The 18860-nt window shown below is 34.5% G+C and overlaps 1 protein-coding gene across 2 annotated transcripts in view; it reads left to right on the forward strand.

Annotated features, from left to right (window-relative positions):
• SNF4Agamma (SNF4/AMP-activated protein kinase gamma subunit) overlaps positions 1–18860 on the forward strand; it is a 1170361-nt gene that overhangs the window by 337437 nt on the left and 814064 nt on the right. Inside the window, exon 1 of one of the 2 annotated variants that reach the window (XM_069834749.1) lies at positions 12940–13050. The exons of the other annotated variant lie outside the window; for it this stretch is intronic. Within the exon in view, the coding sequence (XP_069690850.1) occupies positions 12955–13050 (96 nt within the window). The 5' untranslated portion in view covers positions 12940–12954. Of the gene's footprint in view, positions 1–12939; positions 13051–18860 lie in introns of those variants that run through there. 2 annotated transcript variants of the gene reach the window in all.

Here is an 18860-nt window from a genome sequence, read left to right on the forward strand (position 1 = left end):
TGCATCGTATTGAACACCCGAGTTTTCATCGCTGCTCCGCATATTGTAGAACCATTAAAGCAGTCGTAATATTATTCATTCTTAGCACGCTGCGCTAATATTAAAGGTATAAATCGAGCTATTATATTTGAGATACAAACTTTAAGTGCAATGAATGTCGAACATACTCTGGTTAGTTGAAGATGAACTCTCTAGAAGTTGGCAACGAACTAACACGCTTAAACAAATGGAAGAGTTCTTTGTATTCAGGTTTGTATTAAAGCTTTTTTTCGTGTTGTTGCGTGACTGTGTGATAACGATAAGGAATGCAGAAGTATGCTCTGAGTCAGAACTTATTTAGACGAACGGACGTTGAAAATAGTAATGCGGCAAAGATTCAAGAATAAAAGAACTGAAAGAAAAAAAAATATGGAAAATATAAAAAAGACGATCACGGTCATAGGAAAACTGAAGAAAGAAATGAGTTTCAAGAAGATGGCATATCGTCGTTGATTTTATAAAATCTGCTATGTGACAGTAGGCCTACACAACAATTTTTCAGGAGGAAGAAAAAAAATAAAAATCAATGGGCCTACATAAGAATATGAGCTAATTCGTTAGAAAACGATGATGAATATGGTGAAAATAAATGACACCATCGAGGATCAGTGTAGGCGTATTGATATTTAATTAATTTTATGCTCGACCATGCCGAAATGTAGTAATTATACACCTGGTAGCAGACCTTTAATGTATATCATTAAAGTGCACCTACTCATTAAAGGTCAGGTCTTTCAGCCAATGACGACTCAGGTTACAACTGTTCAGCCAATGACAGGTCAGCTTTCTACCGTTATAAAACCGCAAGTATCGATTATTCTCGGATATGCAATCGAAAGAGAATTAGCGAAAAGTCACGGAGGCTGGAAATCCAATACTGTCGCAGAAGGTTATGTTCTGTTACTATAATAATTAGCGTTAATTGTAAATAATATTCAAATAAATTCAATTTGTCATCTCGTTTTTCAATGTCTAATTTAATTTTAATGTTATCTCTGTAGGTTCTTATGGCCTAGCAAGGTCAATGTGAACAAATGTTTCTCGGAAAAAAATCAATACTTTCGCGTCTGCGCACATCTCACAACATACGGGACATTGGCCAAGGTCAGATACAAAGAAAATTAATAATATCAAGTTAGAAATATGGTCGAGCATAAAAAGTCGTATGAAACTCGCCTATAATGGTAATTAAGAAGCTCGTATGAAAATTATGAAACTCGCTTGCGCTCGTTTCATAAATATTCATACTCGCTTCTTAATTACCTTCATTATAGGCTCGTTGCATAATGTACTAATTTCTTCCTCCTAAAAATTATTTTCTGGTGACAGGAGGTTTCATAAAATGAACGACGATGTACTATGAAAAGAGCGTTAATGACTCGACAAACCACTGTCCAATGAAAAACGCGACTATAAGAAACGTTGGAAAGCCGAAATAAAATAAATCATTAACGTAACAAATTGACTGCACATGTTTAACATAAAATTATCAGACGAAAATTAAAACACGTAACATTCACGTGACGATGTCAGTAGACGTTATATACACCCTGATTTCGCCTGCGAAACCATTAAATACCTGCCACATGTCTGGACTGATATTTGGGCTGCCTAAACAACAACGAAACTCTTAGATCAGACACCTTGTATATTACGGAATTGAGTACCCAGATATGATATTTTTATGACGAAACGTGGTTATTTTTCGAGATATGTAAATTCCCACAACAAACATTATTTAGCATTTGAAGCACTCACTAGTTACATGAGCGCCCACTTCATGACATTCGTAACTAGGGACCGTACTTTGTCCTAGGAGGCTACAAGTTTTAGTATTACTGGAGTTTTTAAGTAGATGACGAGCATGCGTCTGGGAAGCGAAGTACCTACTTGACTCAAGGTTCACGCGAATCTTGTTTCGTGTGGAGCAGAACAAAAAATGGATCACTTTAACAATTACACTGAATTTTACAATTTAAATTATTTACGCTATGTACAGTAGTGGCAAAAAAAAACCGGACCGACGGAATATTCAAAGTCCCCGAAATGAGCCACTGCTGACGTAGCCCATTTCGAAAGCCATTAAAAAATAAGCTGGTAAAATTCATGTTCTGGTAAAATATCGCTGCAGTCGAAAAGCATTGGGAATAAATTCGAATAAGTAACAAAAAAAGTTTCCTTTCCAGACATGATTCGAACCACGAAAGTCTTAGTTATCAGTCTATCGTGCTGTCACTGTGAACAAAGCTCTGAAATCAACTACAAGGGTCGATCCGGGTCTTTTTTGCCACTACTGTACACTAAAATACGCTATTTTTACTATCTCAGATTTATTTGAAATCTCAGCCACTCAACCATCTCAAGTGAACGAAGAGAAAAAGAAAATCTACGAGCCCACGATTCAGTACCTATCGGCGAAATACAACATAGAAAAAATCACGGTTACCGGTCACTTCTTCGGAGCGAGAGGCACCATTCCGAAAACCTTTGTAAAGTGGAGGGGAAAATACAAGCTGAAGAGAGGTCTTCAAGATGCCATCGTCACGACCATAATAAAATTTTCTGTAGTGATATTTCGTCAGCATCTTTATGGTGTACATTCAATTTAAATTATATTTGGTTCTATTTTTTTCTTATGTCTTAATCAATTTTGTCTGAAACCTGTTTATATAATTTTTCATTTTAAATTTTTATTGTGAGCTATTCTGTGTCGCAGGGCAAACCCAAAATATTGGGTCAGACTACTAAATAAATTAAATTAATTACTATAATACAGAATGTAAGGCTTACGTTGATCAAACATTATTTACAATATTTAGCTTATGTACAGTGTTGTGTATTGTAATGCAAGATATTTTATTTCATAATACTATACTATACTTAGTCTATTTTGTAAATTCTATACAATAGTATGAATATTGTTTGATCAATGTAAGCCTTCATTCTTTATGATAGTGTAAAGTGAAAATAGCGTATTTTAGCGTGCGTAGTGTAAAAGGCTGTCAGACATCGACTACTTTCAACAGCCGATTGTCAGAAAGACTGCTTGCTTTTCGTGTCTAGAATATTACCTTTCTTCAAATATTATTTTATATAATATTTATTTTTAATATATCAATTTTCCTTCATTATGTTAATCATTCCTTCTATCCAAATTGTCTTATTTAACATTAAATTGTAGTTGTTTAACTCTTAGAATTAAATGTAACTAAACACATCTTCATTTTGCTCTTATTATTATTATTATTATTATTATTATTATTATTATTATTATTATTATTATTATTTATTATTATTAGGCCTATTATTATTACTGTTATTATTATTATTATTATTATTATTATTATTATTATTATTATTATTATTATTATTACTCCATTGTTTTTCGTATTGATGTTATTTATATTTGATTTCTGCTTGAGTGGAAGAGAAGACCTTATGGCCTTAAATCTGCCTACTCAAAGTAAATAAATGAACAAATAATTTAATTTTTAGGAAAAGTCATCGTAGTAACAATCTTTATCACCAGAATGCATTTCCAACAGTCTCCGAGGTCAAGTTTTAAATCGTTGATTAAACGTCAACTGGAGCATAAGATACAGGTGTTCCCTGATAGTACCTGTGTCACGTGCCAGCATGATGTCACGCCAATATAGTCTCCGTATAGAATACGGTCCCTATTCATAACATTACTCAAGAATAACTGGGGCCTAGTGTTCAGCAATTTATAAAAACTATGCGAAACTTGTTTCATAATTTATGAGAAATCGCTGTGCACAGACTGACGGCATTTCCAGAATTACTGTTTCGTTATCAGGAACCTGCATTTTCTTTAAAATGTAAAACTTTGCTATACTTTGTGCATTGAGAAAGTAAAAGGAATTCGAAGTTCGAATTGGGAAACTTGACGTAAATTTTGCTACCAGGATACCGGTCAGCATTTGTAAATTTGTTTGAATTGTCTATAAAATAACAGACAATAGATGACGTCATTAAATGCAGACTGGCTTTTACAATTTCACTACGTTTTGAATGGCGTCGAACATAGACTGATGCTATATTGTTAATACCATTGACACAAGGCTCACAATACTACTATTGTAGTTTTCTTTCCATTATTTAGTCTAATGTATTGCAAAATTGATTGAATGTTATTTTCTTGTAGTTTTTTTTTATTGTCATTGTCTAAATTCACTCTAGGTGTGGGGAACTCCTACAGCTTCAACTTTTTAATGAAAACTTTTTGGGATCTCGTTGCATACCGGTAATGAAAATACAGTAGATGATGGTAATTAATTAATTAATTTATTTATTAATTTATTTATATTTGTGTGCTGAACAACAGCCAGAGCCCAATTATAGTTCAGCACAATACACGAACAGAAGATACAAAGGTGCAAGAATATATAAAATAATATCTTAAATCAAGAAAAACATACATAAATAACAAGGACAGTAAATAATATACGAAATTATACTTTAAAAGAATCAAAATTGTTCCCATGTAAATTGACATATTTTATGCATCTACAGACTGGAGAAAGAGATTTTGAATTTCTGTTGTAAACAATTTTTTGAAATCTTAAACCGTTTGTAGGAATACGAAGCTGGTATTCTTTATGATAGACTCACAATCAATACCACCCTTGATAACTTTGCAAAATAATTGATAATCAAGATTTTGACGTGTAGGATAAAGGCTACAACAGTTAAAATATTTACAGGTAATCTCATAATTAAAATTCAGAGGAATTGGGTATAAATCGAAAAGCACTAAGGAAATAAATTTTCTTTGGATATTTTCCAATTTCACCCGAATCAGTTGAAATAATAATAATAATAATAATAATAATAATAATAATAATAATAATAATAATAATAAACGTTACCATTTTATTTTTTTCACGCTCATGACAGTAAGCATCAGAAAGAAGAGGGACTCTTGGTTATGTGATCAGCGTCGACATAAGAACTCCACCAAAGACAACACAGGAGAAATGATAGATAAGGGCAAACAAAACCTTCCCTGTGAAGTAGATCTATAGGCGGAATCGCCACAAGACAGGAGAACCTCCGTAAGCCTAATATCTCGCATTTAGAAATTTTAATCGTGAATTTAGTCGGATATTCGTTATCATCTATTTTCAAAGACACGGCCGTTTATCCCAGTCCATCCTTTTCTGAGCATAATGAACCAACATTAGATATTCACAGGTAGTGGAACTCTATGGTCGTGTGTTCAGCGAGGTACAAGACTACCACTTAATAGAACAGGCTGTTCAATGGGAGGGCGATCACTTCACTTTCTGCTGGAAACCTAAACCACGACCGAGAGTCTCAGCGAACATTGAAGTTAAAGTACGTCGGGTGGCAAGCGGATTGTTGCATATGCAGCTGTTGAGCTGTCCATTTGTGACAGACAGAGATACGTGCGACTTGATTTCGACAAGTGCGCTGCTATGATTCGGTGCAGTTTATTTTTTCGTCTATTCAGTTGTGTTGTACAATGGTTACGCGTTTACAAGTTAAAAACGCCCATATAAAGAATAAACAATAGTTTCGCAAAACGAGACTAACATTTAGACGTAAATTTACTGGCAGTCCAATTCCGTGTAGAAACAGAACATTATATTTTAGTAGTAAATTTAGCAAAACAGGTTCTGTGAATATCCGGAAAAGTCAATGAAAACCTCATGTACAGTAGCCTAGTGGGGTGGGGGGAACTGGACCGACAGAATAATGTCCCCGAAATGAGTCACTGCGCATGCCATGCCCGCATTCACATGATAGCGAGTAATCTATTGAAATTGTTGTAGTTTCGACTGCTGACGTAGCCCATTTCGAAAGCCATTAGAAAATAAGCTGATAAAATTCATGTTCTGGGAATAATAAGTTAATTATCTAGTAAAATATCGCTGCAATCGAAAAGTATTGGGAATAAATTTGAATAAGAAACAAAAAAACTTTCCTTCCCAGGCAGGATTCGAACCACGAAAGTCTTAGTTACCAGTCTATCATGGCTCTGGAGTGAACAAGGCTCTGAGATCAGCTACAAGGGTCGGTCCGGTTTTTTTACCACTACTGTACTTAGCCTACTCAAGAAAAACTTCATGAAAACTTAATCTGCCTTAGAACGTAATCCTCGAAAGTTTCTGATACGTGTAGTACAGAAGACAGGAATTTATAGAGCATCTGTAGGCTAAGCAACAACATTACTAAAATTAAAGCCCTACGTAATATAGCACGAAATTACAGAGAAAAGGGTAACACTTCTAGCAGCTACTGTAAAGAGAATGAACACCGAATTCCGTTATAACCATATAACAAGCAAACATTCTGATGGGTGAGATAAAAAAAGTTACATTTTTTCCTTCCACTATGTTATAATGTCAAAAGAAGTGCTTATACAAATTTTGGCCACTCGACCGCAATTACGAGACCGTCCAGAAAGTGATTTTCCTCGAGGCCGTTTACAAAAAAAAGCACAATTGCATGGAAAGATATATTGAAACAGATACAGCAATGAGCTATTTGTCAACATATACCACCACTAGAATTGAGACATTTGTCACACCATGGGATCATTTTTTGTATCCTTGTGTCGTAGCCGCCTGGGATCGGAACCAGCGTTTGACAGCCATCTGCAAGTCTCTGTCGATCTCATGGTATGAAAAATGTCTCAATTCCGGTGGAGAAATGTTGAAAAATAGCTCAACAATTGGTGTCTGTTGCAATAAAGTTTTCCAATGAAATTGTGTTTCCTTTCTGTTAACGGCCTCTGGCGAACTTATTTTTTACGGACCTCGTAATTGCGGACGAGTGGCCAAAATATATATACGCATTTCTTTTGATATTATTAACATGATGAAAGAAAATAATTTAACTTTTTTATCTACCTCCATCAGAATGTTTGCTTGTGAGTTTGAATCCGGTGAAGCCGAGCGTTCGCGATGGCAAACAAAAACAGTAGCGCGGGGGTCTCACCGCTGCTGGTCGGCGACGGATGTCATCGCTCACTGAACTCTCTGCACTTTCCACAACTGGAATCTGCAGTTCTAAAGATCAAGAGAGTGTGTATAAGAAGTGTTCTTTATGGTCGCGTGGCTTTCATCAGTCAAGGATAGTGTATTACTTACCACGGACATTATTTAGTAGCTTAGTAATGCTTCGTTATTATACTGTATAACGCCTGTTTAGTTCATTTTCATTTAGTTAAATGTATTACTGTCCGAGTTTGTAATGTCATGGTTAGCACGCCTGCCTTGTATTCAGGATGCCAGGGGTTTAGTTCCAAGGATTGGCTGTCCTGACTTGAGTTTTTTGTTGTTTCCGAAGTCTTTGCAGTTAAATGCCGGGATAGTCCTAATTACAGTACAGAAGGTCACGTTCCGCTTCCTACTTTATTCTACTGCCCATAATCGTTTGCCATCTTCCGTGACAGACCATCCATCTGTCCGGTATCTAGTGTACTAAATGACCGAATGTGGTGATGTCTGTCGAAAACCAAGAAAGGTAGTGGTGGTGGTGGTGACAATCGGGAAAAACATTGAAGCAGACGCGCCGAATTCTTTGAAATATTGGGGGGGGGGGAGCAGCATTCTGCACAGAAGTCTGAGAAAACAAAAAATTACTTCTTGTTTTAATGTCGTTACTTATTTTTCAGAAAATAACATCGTCTGATTTTTCATATGATAGGTACCCATAGACGTTTGAGATGGGCAGTGCATGTAACACGTATGGGCGAATCCAGAAATGCATATAGAGCGTTAGTTGGGAGGCCGGAGGGAATAAGACCTTTGGGGAGGCCGAGACGTAGATGGGAGGACAATATTAAAATGGATTTGAGGGAGGTGGGATATGATGGTAGGGACTGGATTAATCTTGCTCAGGATAGGGACCGATGGCGGGTTATGTGAGGGCGGCAATGAACCTCCGGGTTCCTTAAAAGCCATAAGTAATCAAGGTACTCATAGAAATTGCTTAACCAAAGATGGCTGAAAACTGCGGTCATTATGCACTACCTTTTCCCTTTCACTGTTTAGCATACCTCTGATTGATTCTTGCAACGATGATGAACATGAGCTATTAGTTTTACTGCCATTACTATAACCAATTTATCATTCTGTTTCAGTAGGTTGTAGTTTTATTTTGGACAGTTTTCTTTATAAAAATTTATCCATTGTCAACAGTTTCATCACAATCGCTAATCGCTTAAAAAGTACACTCTCGTGACGACGATCTTCACAAGAAAACGATCACTGAAACTGAATATTTGTAACGGTTACTTTCAAATTCCGAAACAAATTTAATTATTTATAAAAATATTTTAAAATTAATAATAAATTTGTAACTGATATTAGGCAAAATACAATTAAATACACTGCTAATTTGAACCGTTAACTGTATTATTTCCACTTGGTAATACTTCTGACCATTCCTGTTCGATCGCAATATTTGGAAAATTTAAACCGGCATCATAGTTTTATCTATCGTATCTCAAATGCAGGAGGAAAGAAAGGGAGGTGGCTTTGCGAGTTAGGTCAATAAAATATTCATTGCGGCATCTGGCTATCTAAATTTGATTTCTATGCTAGTTCATATTTCAAACAAATTATTTTTTTTTAATATAAGGAATCTCTCTTCGAATTATTTGAAGTAGGAAGGCTCTACTGTTAATTTTATTGGGGGAACGACGCTCCTGGCTCTTATAAGTTGGGACAGAAAGTGCCTTCCCCCGTCCCCGAAGTCGGCGCCAGTGCGTTGAAGTGCCAAGAAAAAAAAATGTTTAGTTTAGGACAATGCAGTTGGGTTAAATTTCCTCCATTAATGATTTGTGCGTTAAATGTTTCCTTACTTGTGATAAACTAATAGTAGCTTCCGATTACTAGTTGCCGATTACAGTGGAATGGGTGAATTCGCAGTGTCTTCATCATCATCATCATCATCATCATCATCATCATCATCATCCTTCACGAATTAGGCCTCTGTAGACCTGTTTCGGCCCCATCTAGCAGTCTTCTTAAAGGTCTTCCTGGTCGACGACGTCCTCTAGGTTTATACTGCATCATAATTTTTGGGATTCTTGAATTTTCCGTTCTTCTTACATGATCTAGCCAATTGAATTTGTATCTGTTGATTTTTTCTTCTACTGACTCTACTTCTAATTGTTCTAAAATTTCTTCATTCCTTTTTCGGTCTAAAAGAGTATATCCTGCTGTCCTCCTGATAAATTTAATTTCCGTTGCTTTGATTCTGTTCATGTCTTTTTTCTTTAATGTCCAAATCTCGCTTCCGTATAAAAGGAAGGGTAATGCTAGTGTATTATATATTTTTATTCTTGTAGATTTTTGTACTAATTTAGCTTTCAATGTATTGTTTATCATTCCTAGAATTTGTGTAAATTTGGTAATTTTCTTGTTCATATCTTTTTCATTTTAATAAGATATTTCACAACCCAGATAATTGAAATTTTGCACTTGTTCGAGACATTGGTTATTCTGTATTATCTTACTTCTGACTGGGTCTTGTCCTAAAAATGCCATTACTTTTGATTTTTGTGCTGAAATTTCCATCCCAAAATCTTTTAATATTTTATTTAATGTATACAGTCCTCTTTGTAAATTATCCTCTGAATTGGAAATTATGACTTGATCATCGGCATAGAGTAAGGTATTTAATGTTAGAGCACTGGTTATTTTGATTCCTGATGTGTAGATTTGGTTCCATTTTAAAATAATTTCATTTATATAGATATTAAATAAAGTTGGTGATAGTGGACAACCTTGTCGAACTCCATTATTAACTAATTTTCTTTCGTATATACAGTAATTTATTTTGACACTTATTTTGCTGTCTGTGTAGATTTCTATTATATTTTGTAATAGCAAATTTGGAATATTTTTATCTTGTAATATGTCGAATAAAAGGTCTCTTCGGACTTTATCAAAAGCTTTCATAAAATCAATAAAAGCTATATGGGTTTCTAAATTAAATTCTCTTCTTTTTTCTAACAATAGTTTGATACTAAATAATGGATCTACACATGATCTTCCTTTTCTAAAGCCATTTTGACACTCCAGAGTGTCTTCATTCAGGCAGAATGAAGTGTCTCCATTCTGCCTGAATTCTTTCCAGCGCGGCGCCGCAGAACCAGTCACAGACAGTAGCCAGGAACGTTACCACTGCGGGTGATTAATTAAATATAATATAATTCAAGTATTGGGCCATTTGTTTCCTTTTTACTTAATTACTAAATTCACTTTATTGTCGACACATTTTACAGTGTGTGACAGATTCAAATGAATAAAAAAACTTGATTAAGAGAATAAAACTTGATTCTAAAAAAACTTAATTTCTAAATAATTTATAGTACTACTCATTAATATTGCAAAAGCAATGACTAATTAACTAAGCCTTTGACAGATTATTTCTGGCTGTTGGTTGATATGATTATGCAATATATTGAGTAGTGTGATTGTCATTTTCTAAATGCTATTTTTGTTTTAGGTATTTAAGGCTCAATTTTTTTTGTTTTTGGTGTTGTATTCGTAAGTATATGATTATGTCACATGACCAGAATATTGTACGAGGTGGAAGTATAAAAATAGGAGATTTATTCTTCGAAAAAGTGGAAAAATTTTAAAATCTTGGAGCATCAGTAACAAATATGAATGACACTCGGGAGAAAATTAAACGCAGAATAAATATGGGAAATGCCTGTTATTATTCGGTTGAGAAGCTTTTGTCATCTGGTCTGCTGTAAAAAAATCTTAAAGTTAGAATTTATAAAACAGTTATATTACCGGTTTTTCTGTATGGTTGTAAAACTTGGACTGTCACTTAGAGAGAGGAACAGAGATTAAGGGTGTTTGAGAATAAGGTTCTTAGGAAAATATTTGGGCTAATAGGGATGAAGTTATAGTGAATGGAGAAAGTTACACAACGCAGAACTGCGCGTATTGTATTCTTCACCTGACAATTAGGAACATTAAATCCAGACGTTTGAGATGAGCAGGGCATGTAACACGTATGAGTAAATCCAGAAATACATATAGAGTGTTAGTTGGGAGACCGGAGGGAAAAAGACTTTTGGGGAGGCCGAGACGTAGATGGGAGGATAATATTAAAATTGATTTGAGGGAGATGGGATATGATGATAGAGATTGGATTAATTTTGCACAGGATAGGGACTTATGTGAGGGCGGCAATGAACCTACGGGTTCCCTAAAAGCCATTTGTAAGTAAGTAAGTATTCGTAAGTAGCGTTAAGTAGTAAAAACGAGTTAAAATTTTACTTAATTTGAAACAAATATTGTATGATATATACAGTGATACTGTAACTAAAATGTTTTAATTTCCTAGATAAAAGTTTACAGTGAGTTTTAGTTTTCATATTGCACGTTAATCTTATGGCCCTTTTCTGTAGATTTACAATTTTTCGACATTCGGTTCATTACCCCAAACAAAAATTCTACATGATAACCCTGATCACATGTTAAAATTGATCACCCTAATGGACTTTCAAGGCAACAACTATTATCAGTTTCATATGCTGCCATCTAGCGATTGCAAAGGAAGTCACGTTATAATGTTGCTTGATGGAATTGCATGCAGTAATAGCTTACAGCTGTAATTCTATCTAGCGGTCGTTACCAAAAAATTCCTTTTCGACAGTGGCGATCTTTGTGGTTGTTCTCTTTTATATGTGGCCAATCTGATATATATGTAATCAGGGATGATATATAAGAGTGAGTGTAGGCAAAATATACATCTTTCAATACCTTTAGGTCATCTTGATATTAATTTAAGCTGTAATATCAGAAAGATCCCTTTTGATACCTTTTTCCAAATGAGATCTGTATGTATTTTACATTTCAAGTTTGACTCCAAGTATATGCTCAGAAATTTGACATTACCATTGTACTTTTTAGAATTGAAGAACATAATTAAGTCTTCATTTCTAGCGAAATTTATGGATAAACAATTTGCCGCTCATCAGTCAGCGTCAGTGTGATTCAGGATCATTTTCGTCCTTACTCTTATGACTAGCTACAGTTCCAACAGCAGCAGGTCGTCTCACGTCTACGTAACTACTTCAAACATAGGATGTTTTATAGTGATCTATACAGTTGCCACGTTCAAACGACACATAATTCATCACTCATTGGACTCTACTGAATAAGAGTTCCACAGAATATTATGAAGTTTAATTACAACACTACGTGGTTTTTAACATTATTTTAATTTTATGACTTGTAATATTATATTTTAATTATGGAGATGTTTTGTACATCATTAATCTTAAACAGTTTATCTACCACCAATGTAATAGCTACACAGTTTGATATTGAGATATTGTATAATTGTGCCTGAAGATGCCTGAATGGGCGAAAACGTTTGCAATTTGTAGCTCATGTATATAAAACTTGATGACAGTATAATATAAGTCATTATTTTACATTGATTTGTCATTTGACTGAGTAACAAATATTATATTGTGTTTATCTATACAACAATCTGAAGACTGGCTTAAATCTCATGAGTGATACCAATAAAGCACACATGAGGCAAATAAGCCAGGAGATAACGGGATCTGGTGGTCAGTTCCTATCTCCTCTCCATTGCATATAATGCTGACTAGTAACCTAGTTCACTAATCAAACTTGAAATGTATGTAACAGTTCTTCTCTGACATATATTGTCAAGTGAAATGTACTGCCTGATAATGGTTGTATCAGTCAGAATTTTAGTATCTATAGAGATTTACATACGCAGGATTAATTCTCACATGTACAGGATTTATCTCCGCGGTGGCAGTTAGAATACTTGTAGTGGCGGCGAAATTTCGAATTTTGACGCAGGGGGTTCGAACCTGCGCCGGTCGATATAATGGATCGATGAGGCCGCGTTGTTAGAATGCGGGGCTGCCAGGCGGACGGGCGGGCCGTCACGTCGCGCTGCATCAGTCGCGTCACGAGGCCGCAGGGGAGAGGGCGCGCGTGCAGCGTCACAGTGAGTGGGGTAGCTGTAGCATGTGTTGGATAGGTGCAATGTTTAGTACTAGTGCATGGGTCAGGTAGGTCATAATTTACGAGCTTGGATGCAGGTCACAGAGTTCTAAATACGCAATGATTATTGTTGCTAGATTAGGATTCCAAGCATTTAGGTGCTCCGAATATTTTTATTGGGTTTTCAGGCGTGTAATATTGTATTTCTACAGAGCAAATACATACGTATAAGAGCAGTTTAGAGTATAGTAAATATGACTAAGCAGGTTGACACTACGTTAAAACACGTGAAATTTACATGTTATTTGTGTATGTTAAAGTAGATGAGTTGAAGTGTCAGATGCATCAAGTGGGTTATAAAACTTTATTAAGTGCGGAAGGACAATTGCGCAAAAAATTATATAAGTAAAATAAGCAAGGTGAAGGTTTGTCTTACCAGTGCTGTAAGCGAAGAAAAGTAACTTTTGCTTGAAGGAGGTGTGAGACAAAATGAACAAAATCAAATAAGCACTCAAAAGTCATTGTAAATTACTTGTTACGCAGGGTTGTAAAAATAACATAAATCGTTGCAATTAGCATGGCATCGTACAGATTGTCACGGGAGTGCGATCGTGTGTTCGTCTAGTGTGACATTGAAAGAGGTCAGGGCAACCTCCACAAATATACCAACAGCGTTACGTGTAGAGAACAATATCTACAAAATCTTAATTGTGGGTGTTAAAGTGCGTTGGAATATTTACGGAACTGATCGTATGTATAACCAGAGAGAATTATATTACAGAAGAAGTAAAATGCATACTTCGAATGGTTTAGTAATTGAAGAGCTCGTACTCAAAACAAGTTCAGTCCATTCTTCATAGTTTTCAGAGCAGTAAAAGAAACTGTAACGACTTGTAACTTGTTTCCATTCAAACTAGGGATAGACTTACAGCTGTGTTTCGAGTGCAGTAAACGTGTTTTCAGAATTATCTCTTCACCTATTGTTAGAGTAACTTAAAAGATAGGCAACAATAGGCTTCGCAAATTTTTAGCAGTTTTGGACAAAACTTGTTTTGAGAATGTGCTGTTCAATTACTAACTCGCATTTTGATTGAGTCGTTAAGGTAAAGTTTGTGTATCTGAAAGGATATAAGTTTCAATCAAACAGTGCAGTAATTAAATGGTTCAAAATTATAAGATGGCCTACTGAACGACTGAAGTTACATGATTGGCTAGAGATTGATGACGACTAGATCCGAAAACGTATTTTTTATGAAAAATTTAATTGTGTTTTTTAGTCGCTTAAATGTTGTTCAGATAGGATAACGTAATTATTATGAATGGTAGATAAATAACAAATCGCGTTTGCGTTGTTGAAAATATGCAAGACCAATGCAAAAGTTTGTTAAGTAAGTTTTGGTTGTGTATATTGAGCAGCAATACTGAACATACAGTATCAGTACTCTGTGATCAAGGAAGAGGTACTACACACCGCATAGCACTAGGGTAGCAAAAACATCATGATGTGACGTGCTACACCTGAGTTATAGTGTGAACTAAACGTGCGATCATTGTTTCTGTGTATAATTTACTTTTACTTCACCATAAACTGTATAAGTGTCCCTCCCTAATTCGTGAATCTTCTTCCGTCCATTAGGAGGAAAAAAAAAGGATATTTCTCCATTTATTTGTTCATTTATACCGTCTACTTTTATCTTTTTTTGTGAAGAAATAATTTCTTAGATATCTCTACTAGTATCTGAGGTATGCTCTTCAACTTTCGTACTTCACTTCACTTCACTTCACTTCACTTCACTTCACCGCCCCTTTAAATTTACTCTTTGTTGCTCGTTTTTCAAAACTTCATAATTTACATTTGTTTTTCCTAACAACTTAAAAAGTTTTTCTTTTTTTTATAAATTTAATGAAATTATGCAAGCATACAGGATATATTTTTCACATCTTAACATAAACCAAAATCATAGCTCTAGCATTTGTTAATTATTTTATAAAAATAATATAGATTATGAAAATATTAAAATAGGAATGCATTCTATGAAAGTTGAAAAAAATGTATTATTGTAAACATTTTAAAGTAAGAATCATTAAAAAATTCACACATTTATGGAAAAAATTACGGAAATGAATGATTACATAATTTTTATATAAAAAATTGGAAAATAGTTACTATTAACAGTTCTTTGAAAATATAAAAATGTAAAGTAAAGCAGAAGGCATCTATTGCAAGGATGCCAAATTTAATTTGATCGGGACTGAAAGATACTGAGCCATGAATATTTTAATTGTATTTAATTTACATTTTTGTGGCTTGCCACTGAATTCATCTCAGAGTTTTCGAACTGAGACGTAGAGTGTACGATATCGTGTTTGCTTCCTACGCAGAAAGAACTAGACATTATAGTTGATAAATTAGACAACTTGGCGATTCTAGTTTCATAGTTGTTACACAAGATTTGGATAATAAATAGTAATCAAAGGCAATAATCAAGGGCAGGTATTTATGGAGATTAATTTTATCATTTGTGTTTTTTAATATTGATGTCGGTGGAGATTGTTGGAGATTGATTTGTACTCTTGGCGGAGATTAATGGAAAATTTGGAAAGTACAATTATTTTGGAATTGGAGTATTAACTCAGTATGAATATTGCCTTCCAAATAATTAACATTAAAGATTCGTTGAATTCTGGTAAAGGTGCGGTATGGACAATAGACAATATTTGTTGGATTGAGACTTTATTTAACACACATTCATAAAAAAAAAACTTGCAGCCTAAAATTAACACTTTCAAATTATTAGTGAAATGTTGAATTCTCCGTCTTTTGAGTTCACTAATGTAATCAGAACACTTAGAATACCATGTAATGTAGCCTACTTGGATATGTAACAAATTCAAGTGAAAAAAAAATCCGAAAAAAACAAGTCAGAATATGAAATTTGTCATAAAACGACGCAATAGTAACTTAATAATTCACGAATGTGTTCACATTTCGCTATTAGAACTCTATTTCGCGATTTCTCGCAATTGTTTTATCCGGATATTATAAATCAGAATCAGTTAATTCGTAAGGATTAGTAAACATTTATTGTATATCTATTATGTCGTGATTTTCGCTATCTCCATAAATACCCGACCCTGGCAATAATGAAATTGTTAACGAGGGTTAATAACTGCAGAACAAACTAGAAAATATAGTTTGTAATAGGCCTAATGGAACGTTTCATATAAGAATTGTAATTGTTTCAGAAGTTTCAGTTTTAAGTTCAGCAATTTAAATTAGGTTTTACTCTTATGTAGTACGGAAGACGTGTAACTGTGGGATAAATCGGAAACATTTTGATAAAGGAAATTTTATACCGAACGTGTGCTACATACATAGCGTATACAGATGTCAAGAACTTGAAGTATTGAATGTCTCGAATTTGCAGATATAGCTTGAGTGCAATGTGTTGTGGAATGTTGCATTAGTGTCGACCCCGTTTTGAAGTGTAGTCCTATAACAACTGTGTTGTCAGAGCGGGGGGGGGGGGGAGTTTCTCGGTTCACGAAGCGACCAGCTTGACGGGTGCGATCACGTCTGTACTTGGCTTCTTTTGACAGACCACCTTTGTTCCCACATGTCATGCTGAGACATTTAAAGTTACGCATAAAATGCTGAATGGTTTAAATTATTGTATATTGATTCAGATCGAGTATGTTGTTACGTTCTCAAATTTGTTGCAATCGCTGTTATAGAAACTACACTGTTTATTTAATGATTGTTTTAAATATATTACCAGAGTGGAAAGTTTTGTCGCAGGTTTTCACTGCCATGTTTTTTATTTATGCTTACCGAATAAATTAATTTAGTCTGTACTTTCTGTTTTAATGATACTCATATACAGACGGCATTGCTATTGTTACAAGGAAGGTTGAAATGTTGCGAATGGTATTCATTTGTAAAGGTCAGCTTGAGTGATGGAAAATTGAACTTCTCAGTTAAAGAGGCAGTGACATACGAGAATAGAGACGTAACAATTTTGGAGTATAGCATAGGTCTAGAGATGATTTAGGGATTGAAGCGTTTCTGCGCTTCGCGATGTATTGGATATGAGAATTCAGATGTTAAAATTGAATAGTATAAAATGCATTGGGTATATATGGAACGCGAGAATTCGAAATTTAAAATTGATAAGTACAATATATCGGAAAATTTAACTTCTCAGTTAAAGAGGCAGTGACATACGAGAATAGAGACGTAACAATTTTGGAGTATAGCATAGGTCTAGAGATGATTTAGGAATTGAAGCGTTTCTGCGCTTCGCGATGTATTGGATATGAGAATTCAGATGTTAAAATTGAATAGTATAAAATGCATTGGGTATATATGGAACGCGAGAATTCGAAATTTAAAATTGATAAGTACAATATATCGGATAATTCTACACTTCAGATGTTAGAATTGAAAAATATAAGCTAATGCGTACCGAATGTATTAGATGTAAATGTCAGATTTTAGAGAATTCAGGTGTTAAAATTGAAAGTAACTGCTTTTATTGAGTATATCGGATGCGTAAATTTCGACAATAAATTTGGAATACAGCCAGTAGATAATGTAATAGAGGAAGTGTTACAAATATGGAATACCATTTTCTTTTTTCGTTTCCGAAACTATATATTTTGAATACTGAACGTAAAGTATCGTCCTGTTTATTGCTGACTGTCCCTGTGAATGGTACACCGGACTTAGAAGTACGTAAGATGTTATGAAATGTTCGAAAAAAATAATTTCCTCAAAATCTAACATATTTCTGTCATAAAAATGGAGGTACATACATAGAATACTATTAACAAGTTACAAGTTTAACAAAATTGCAAAATCAATATGGTCACTACTAAGAAAAACACAGAACAAACATTCAGCATCTTCATTAGAAGGTGTTTTCGCAATCTTAATACCGAATTCAGATGAATCGTCTCTCACGTCTTTTCTCAATTTATTTTATGGCTTCTTGCATTGCCTTTTCATTCCACTGTTTTCTAAGTTTGTTGGAAGGTGAGGTTTTCCCTCTTTCTACGGGTGCCAAAGGAAACAGAAAACCAGGGTATAAAGATGGATTACTAATAATATTAGTATTTCATATTTGTGACACACTGATGTGAGTCATAACCTCAAAATTTATAACCATTATTTAAAAACGAAATCAATTAAACATACATTGCTATAGATTATTTATCTTTAAAAATATAGGTATATCATTAATATTTCGGACATTAATATTCAAGAAAAGAACTTGCCGCCAGAATTGCCACTTTCCTCGAAAACTCAATAATGATAAACGTTTCAACAGTTCAGCTTCTAACTGGAAACTAACACATTCCCTCGAAAGAGAGTATCAGTGCGTAGTAATTTGGAAGGCTTCCGCTGGAATATAACACGTCTCAGGTCGTATAGGCCTATCACTCTATTTCATATTTATACCCTTATTTCATATTTTGTTAACGCATCCTCTACAAGAATTAAGACATTGAATATCACAAGCGTTACATGTATAGGATATATCGGTTACATTAATTCTACATCAATTTCGTAAGTCCTGCACATATCGCACATATTGATTACAAGTTATCAAACGTTACATTTCAAAAACACTGCATTTAACAAAACTGTGTCGCTCATGTAGGTGCCAGTTTACGAATGGAGTGTAAGAATCCGCTGAATTTTAGTAAGTTAATGTCATTTATCAATGCAGTATTATCGATTTCATATTGCCACTTTCGTCTTGTCGCTGATGTTTCATAATTGTTTCTACAGCTGAATGAGGAATACAAACC

Source organism: Periplaneta americana, chromosome 9 (genome assembly GCF_040183065.1).
Source record: "Periplaneta americana isolate PAMFEO1 chromosome 9, P.americana_PAMFEO1_priV1, whole genome shotgun sequence".
Taxonomy (NCBI): Eukaryota; Metazoa; Arthropoda; class Insecta; order Blattodea; family Blattidae; genus Periplaneta; species Periplaneta americana.